Genomic DNA, 7,993 nt, shown 5'->3' with positions numbered 1-7,993 from the left:
TCTACCTTTTGAGCTGTTTCTAGCTCCATCATAAAATTATGGGGTAAATTCACACACAGATCTACAAAGAAAAATATTGTGGACTGTATTATAACTAAAAGAATCTGCTCATAATTCCTGATTTAGCTGATGAATTATTCTTCTATTTTCGATCTGGCACTCTATTCGTCCGTCCCCTTAGTTTTAGCATTCAACTCATAATGTAAAATTTTTGCGCTACTAATTACAATAGGAAGTTTCTGATCATTATTGGTGTAATAGAATTTTGATCATCGTAATTTCTCGTAGCAGATTTCAGATCTTTGTTTTATTTATCTATTTTTCTATGATCTGTAACAAAAATATCTTGGGACTATAATGTAGAAATAGAGCATCTATAACTATAACAAACAAAATTAAACGTATGACTGATTTTTGATGTGTATACTTCTTACATTCAATTATATTGTCAATGTAGGCTAAGTGACTTGTAATTTCATATACGGTGTTACTTTACATTCTTCCCATATTTACAGAGGTACCTAACTATTATTTACTTTATATTACTGACACAACACAAATCTGTAAAAAAAGTATGCCCTAAAATGTTTAATCTTGAGTATTTTATTTTATCGACAATCTGTTAAACACAGCACTAATTATCGTAACACATGCACAAAAATATTTATTTTATTTATATTAATTTATTGCAATCTATTGTTTTTAAAATTCTTTTTGACACTTGTGAACAGCTGACGCCCACTAGGTTGAAAGTGCGAGACAAAATTGGTTTATTCCAATTTGTACTGCAAAACTACGAGTATACTAAAAACTTAATGTGATTTTTCATAGGAGTACTCTTGTTTAACTAAAATAATAGGTATTATTCGGTACTATTATCTCTGTGAATATGTCAAGAATGCAAAGTAACACCCTGTATAATGAATGTGATTAATTAAGTAATTATTATTGAGAAATGTTGAAAAAAACATTATCAAGTGTTTACGTCTATACTATAACCACCAAATACAATAGACGTTTAATTATAATCTATAGACCTAAGATTAAAACACTCAAATTGTGTTTATCCGATATTCAAGTCTATGTATTCTGAATGTTTTCTGGAAACTAAGTGTTAAAATAATAAATGTTGAAAAATTGTGTGTCTGAATTCTTGATTTCAAACAATCCCTTTCTCACGTAGGTAGCACAAGTTTTTCGAAGTTATAAAAAAATATCGAATGCCCGAGTCTCACTTAGCCTGGGATTTGTACTTGGCTAGATTTAAATTTAAAGTAGGTGTACGGGCGGGAGGCAGTGGTTGTAAGGTTCCGCTCCCGTGCCCAGGATATTGCTATTCGTGGACAAATTACTACGCAACAAAAGCTATCTATCCATGTATTTGGTTCCGGGATAGAACGACTTTCAAAAAAAAATTTTGCCAGGGTAATGTTTCAAACATTACCCCAGCAAAATCTGTTTTTTCCTAATAACTTTAAAACTATAATTTGAACGAATTTTGCTATTAGTGGACAAATTTCTGCTCACGATGGACTATCTGCTATACTCTCGACTCTCTAAAGCACAACATTATATATAAAAATTTTGCTGCGGTAATGCACTCGCCAACATTGAGGTCTACAAGAAAAATTTAGATTCCTTACATCAAGGTGTACCTAAATCATCTGCTATACTCTCAACTCTCTAAAGCACAACTGGTAATGCACACTCGGTAGGGATTTATGTGGAATAGGGGGGAATGTAGGTACCTAATTAGAATTATTCTAAAATGAAAAAAGAAATATGTGAAACTCTATATATTTTAAGAAATGTAACAAAAAAGGCCTAGAATACCTCCTTACAAAGTACATTGTAAAAGACAACATTCACCATATAAAATTTCAATCACTAAGCGGTCCTCAGGCCACCACGCTCACTAGCACCGACGGTATCGCGGCGAACCACACGGCCGTCGTTGTAACATGTCTTTAGCAAGAGGAGGGTTTAAAATAGCAATCAATTTCCCAATTTAGTAAACACTAGACCCATCTCTTACTAAGAACACGGTACAAAGAGCGGCTGTTAGCGAATATCTAAACACTACGCGTCAAACTTCTCGCGTTAGAGGAGGTTCTTGATTTCGTCGTATAGAACAAGCACGAAGGCGCCCCCTGTGCCTCTGAGGACGTTGGAGAAGGCGCCCTTGAAGAAGGCGCCGGGGCCCTCGGTCTTGAGGATCACGGCCCAGCAGTGGGCGGTGTTCTTGTACAGGCGCTCGTTGGCGGGCCGGCCCGACTGCATCATCATGCGCCGCCGCACCGTGTCGAGGGGGTACGAAGTGATGCCCGCCACCGTTGTTACTGTCTGCAAACGAATACACTCATTATCTATACATATAAAACTCAATGACTGACTGACTGACTGTCTGACTGACAAAGTGATCTATCAACGCACAGCCCAAACCACTGGACGGATCGGGCTGAAATTCGGCATGCAGGTAAATGTTATGATGTAGGCATCCGCTAAGAAAGAATTTTACGAAACTCCACCCCTAAGGGGGTAAAACGGGAGCCACGCGTACGAAGTCGCGGGCGGCCGCTAGTTCATAATAATATGCTATCTATAGATCGTTTCATCCACGAAGACGCGCCCCACCATTTTTCCGCTAATGTTTGAGTATTATCGGTACACGCTAAATTATCTATGAGTGCACACGCACACTCTACAATAATGACGCTCAGACTCGGATTGCTCGGATGAAACTCCCCGCACCCCGCGCTTCCCTCGACCAGAAATTGTTGGGGCACGTCTTAGTGGATGAAACGATCTATAGTTAGGTTTTTTCTTACTCATCCCACAATTGTTTCCGAGAGACCAAGAGACCGATGTAGTTAAATCAAGATATGACGTCAAGTGACCAACTGGCATCGACTGAGCTACAAGAAGAGAAGCAAAATGATTTTGATGCATTTTATTTCAAGTGAATAATCTTAATCACCATCTATTAGTGAATGTTTTGTACCGAGATCATAAGGCGATTATCACACTGCACCGCGCTCCGCCGCGGTACGCGGGACGACAGATTTAATCATTATATGCAAGTATCTCAGTTTGTATAGAAAACACGCGCGGCATAACACACTGAAAACGCGTTTACGCGCGGGATTCGTTATATGTCGCCACGCGGACCGCGGCGGAGCGCGGTGCAGTGTGGTAATCGCCTAACACTTTCCCCCGGGACAAACTTCACTTCCTTCCTTTCTGATGGGACCTTCACTGGGTTTTTATTGGCTACACAGGAGCGGTAGGAACGAGTCCCGTACTATTGATAACGTCTACTACCAAGTTACCTGTGCAATCATCCACGTGATCAGCAGCGAGGTGTTCTTGGGGTCCGGCAGCATTCCGCGCGCCGTGTCGTAGAAGCCGAAGTAGGTGGCCCGGTAGATGATGATGCCCTGCACTGACACTATGAAGCCCCGGTACAAGCCGATAGGCCCGTCCGACTTTATCGTCTTAGTCAAGCAGTCTACTAAACCGTTGAACTCTTTCTGTTTGCCTTTACCCACGTCGGCAGCTAACCTGAGGATGGTAAAGGATTTTGATAACTTAGTTCTTCCCTACACATCAAGATGCTGAGTGAGTTTTTTAGATAGGTAAGTAGAAACAGAGGCGCAATTATATATTTGAACTGTCAAATGAATAAGATTGCTTGCGCTCCTGCACACGACGCCGCTACCGCACCGTCGCCGCGCGGTCGCCCCGCCTTTGCACTGTTCACACGCACCGAGTAAAACCGCCGCGGTGGCGGTGGACAGTGCAGGAGCGCTTAGACTAGGCGCAGACCGTTGATTTTTTGTCGGCCGATAGTTTAGTCGGGTTGGGCTCTCAGTGCGCACACTGATTCTACTAAAAAGTTGGATCGGGCGTGGGTGCGCAGACCGCCGATTTAAATTCCGATTGCTTGATCCGATAGATAGTTCTTGAAGAGATCAGTCGCGTGAAATGTTGCCAGAAATATTATTAGAAATTATTATTTCTTTATTCTTGACTAGTTCTTGCCCGCGGCTTCGCCTGCGTGAAATTTAGTATGTCGCAACAAAACTGATTAACATGGCACTTATCATTGTAATTTGGCCAATTAACAAACACAGTTAAAACTGAAGTCACTGAGATGGTCGAGAGCGGCACGTGGGTGGAAGATGTTGAAAGTGTTGAAACCGAGAAATTGAAAAGGGGGGTGGGCCTCTGAGACCCGAGGTCCATAGTTAAAGGTTAAAGTCCACTAAACTTTTAATTTTTTTACAATATTAGTAGGATACAAAGGAGAAGAATGATGAAAAAGTAAAATCGACAGGAATAAATAGTATAAATTATTTCATTGATAATAAATTCATTCGGGACATTTTATATCGACGTCCTTTCCCGCCTAAAACGCGGAGCTAACTTAAACTACGAGTATCGGCCGAGTTGGACGACGAAAAATCAGCCAGTGTGCGTGCACGTAGAGGAACGCCGCGCCGTAGGTAGGTACTGATCAAGCTATCGTCCGATAGTTGGTCGATACTTTAGTTGGAAGGCAGTTGGGAAGCCCATTCAACTATTTTGTCGGCCAAATCAAATCGGAGTAGTGTGCGCATTTCCACACATGCCCATACATCGATGGTCTGCGCCTAGGCTTACACAACTTTGACAATACAATTTTAATAAAAAATTTTAGGAACCATAGTTTGAGTTGTTATCATTATTATTCTACATCCTTGGGGTGTTTCCCTGAATGATATCATTTAAAAATACATTTGGAAAAACTCGTAAGAAGCAGTTATTATTAATGAAAAAAAAATCAAGCTCTCTGATGATAACTAGGGAAAGTAATTATATTACAGCGTTTGTTAGCCCCGACTTACCTACAACTAGTTAATTAGCATTAACTTAGAATGATGATGAACGATGGCGTTAATCTAATACTAATATTATAAAGCTGAAGAGTTTCGTTTGTTCGCTTGAACGCGCTAATCTCAGGAAATACTGGTCGTTTAGAAAAAAAAATTTTTTGTCGATATCTAGATATTTTTCGAGGACAATTTTAACATCACTCTAGCACATAGTGGCGGAGAAGTAAGGAAAAATGTTGAAATAACTTAAAAAAAAAAAAAAAGAAAACCGACTTCAAATGCGTGAACACAAAAAAAAACTAAAAATTAAAAAATATGGTGAAATATTTTCTTTAAATTCGCATGAAACCACCCTTTTGATAATACCTATTCAACAAAAAAATAATCGTTCAAATTGGTTCATAATCGGCGGAGATATTGCGTATAAAAAAGTTCATCCCCAATTTTCCACCCTTGGGGGTGAAATATTTTCTTCAAATTCGCATGAAACCACCCTTTTGATAATACCTATTCAACAAAAAAATAATCGTTCAAATTGATTTTAAATAATCGGCGGAGATATTGCGTATAAAAAAGTTCATCCCCAATTTTCCACCCTTGGGGGTTGTTTTTTCTATTATTAAATTTAAATGGGACCACCCTTGAGGTATTTACCTATACGCCGAAAAAAGATTTGTTCAAATCGGTTCATAATTGGCGGAGTTATCGCGTAACAAACATAGAAAAAAAAAACATACGGGTCGAATTGATAACCTCCTCCTTTTTTGAAGTCGGTTGAAAACGGGAAATATTAATCAAGCTATTTTCACACTACGAAGTCGAGGGCATAGCTAGTAATACAGAAAATTTACACACCTCGTTCGAGCGAAATCCAGTGGGTATACGAAGCAGAGCGAGGTAGCGCCGGCGGCCCCTCCCGACGCCAGGTTACCGGCGAAGTACCGCCAGAACTGAGTGTTCTTGTCGACCCCCGCTAGGAACATGCCCTTGTACACGTCTTTGAAGGCGAAGTTGAGCGCCTGCGTCGGGAAGTATCGGATCACGTTCGCCAGGTTCCCTCGCCAAAACGATCCCAGACCCTGCTCCTTCGGGATACGGATGAACGCATCCACAATACCTGAAAGATAACATTTATTGAATTCTCACTATTAAGGGAATTGACAACACACAAACACTTTTAAAAAGGTATTTACTCGGTTGCACGAGACATGGTCGCGGGCAGACTCGTTATAATGAGAATTTAGTTAAAAATTCAACATGAAAGTTTACAATAACTTTAATGTATTTTGTTTTCACGGAAATTATTCCTATTTTTGGTATTATGATATTTAAATACCAACTTATGGTTAATTAGGTGTATAGGTAAGTATTTTCATAAAACCAAAGGTGATATTCCTGGTTAACGTACTTGGAAAAATGCTAATTAAAACAAACTTTAAAGTGTGGAGGGATGGTAATGGATATCAATATCACCTTTGTATCTTTTGTCCTTTGGAATCTGTTTGGACACATGCTGGACCTGTAAGATCAGCTTCACTCGTTCAATGGGCGCAACAGCTGTCTTTGACACTGCTGCGGAGACTCCGCCGGCGATGAAGTCTTTTACAAACGCTGAAGAGTCGTGGCCTTTTTTATCCTCCTTCCCCTTCTTCTTATCTTTATCAGACATTGCGTTCTAGCAGTTCAACTTATGTACGTTCCGTCGGATACTGGAAGAAAACAACAATAATCGTTATAGAAATAACTAGCGGCCGCCCGCGACTTCGTACGCGTGGATCCCGTTTTACCCCCTTCATCTATCTTACGCGGTTTAGATTTTTTCATACAAATGTTTTTTCCCGCTAACTCCCGTTCCCGTGAGAATTTTGCAATATTCTGTTGTAGCTAAGCTTTAAATTTACTAAGGTACCTGCATGCCAAATTTCAAGCGTCTAACTTAAGCGGTTTAGATTTTTCATACAAAAGGATTTTCCCGCTAATTCCCGTTCCCGTGGGAATTCCTAAGTATCCTATAACCTGCCCAGGAGTATGAAGAATAATTGTACCAAGTTTCGTTAAAATCCGTCGAGTAGTTTTTGTTTCTATAAGGAACATACAGACAGACAGACAGACAGACAGACAGACAGACAGACAGACAGACAGACAGACAAAAATTTTACTGATTGCATTTTTGGCATCAGTATCGATCACTAATCACCCCCTGATAGTTATTTTGAAAATATATTTCATGTACAGAATTGACCTCTCTACAGATTTATTATAAGTATAGATTTGAGTTAAGCCTTAGGTAGTAAAACCTTTGGATCTCTTGTTCCAACTAGACCTTGCAGCTATCACTGTTAAATTGACAATTCCGTCAGATTACAATTCTTACGTACAAAATCTTACCAATTTTAGATTTAGAGCAATTTATCGAGTCCAAATTTAAACAGTAACTAGGTTACTACAGTATCTATACAATGACTATACGCAGTTGTGAAATAGGTTGCAACCACGAACCTGATTAACCTTAGTCTGCACTATACCACTGATCCCTCGTAGGGAATAAAAGTTCATCGCGATCAAAGAACCATAGAACTACAAGCACATTTCACTACAGAGAATTTCAAACGGAACTGCACAAAATAATATTTATTTTGCTAAATTGATTGTTCTCACTATTACTTTTGGCAGATTTGACTGATGATACAAAAGACGCACGCTTCGTGTTTGAATTTAGAATAAAAAGTTTACTTGACACGTAACTAACTGTCAGGTAAGAAGAATTTGCTGTAACATTCTTTGTCTTTGAATTGTTTATCATCTCAAATATTCAACCGGCCCCCTAGACAAAACGCACTTTTTAATCGAATCGAAAATCGAATCCATCAAAACTCCATACAAAAAAGGGGCTTTTCGACCACTTTTTGACTGGTTTGCGATTATAATTTGCACTTTGTCTAGACCCACCGTCAGGAAGACCACTTTTCGATAGGGTAAGTCCTTTACGCGGTATAACCGGAAAACCTAAAAAGCGCCCCTTTCGGGGGCCCCCATCACTTCAGCACAACTCCGTCGAAGTCGAAAACCTAGGAGAGTCCTAATGGGCAACTAATGAAGCCATTAAAGCAATAAAATCT

General features: G+C 39.6%; 1 protein-coding gene across 1 annotated transcript; it reads right to left on the bottom strand.

Moving 5' to 3' along the window:
* Positions 1–1,781: 1,781 nt before the first annotated feature.
* LOC135087071 (ADP,ATP carrier protein-like) lies at positions 1,782–7,571 on the bottom strand. Its single transcript, XM_063981915.1, has 5 exons — positions 7,374–7,571; positions 6,348–6,583; positions 5,730–5,991; positions 3,330–3,561; positions 1,782–2,343 (listed from the first exon to the last, which is right to left on the bottom strand). The coding sequence occupies exons 2-5, from the start codon at positions 6,541–6,543 to the stop codon at positions 2,101–2,103; spliced, it is 933 nt and encodes a 310-aa protein (XP_063837985.1). The 5' UTR covers positions 6,544–6,583; positions 7,374–7,571; the 3' UTR covers positions 1,782–2,100.
* Positions 7,572–7,993: the final 422 nt, after the last annotated feature.

The sequence above is a fragment of the Ostrinia nubilalis genome, chromosome Z (assembly GCF_963855985.1).
Source record: "Ostrinia nubilalis chromosome Z, ilOstNubi1.1, whole genome shotgun sequence".
Lineage (NCBI taxonomy): Eukaryota > Metazoa > Arthropoda > Insecta > Lepidoptera > Crambidae > Ostrinia > Ostrinia nubilalis.
This window is presented reverse-complemented; position numbering and strand designations above follow the sequence as displayed.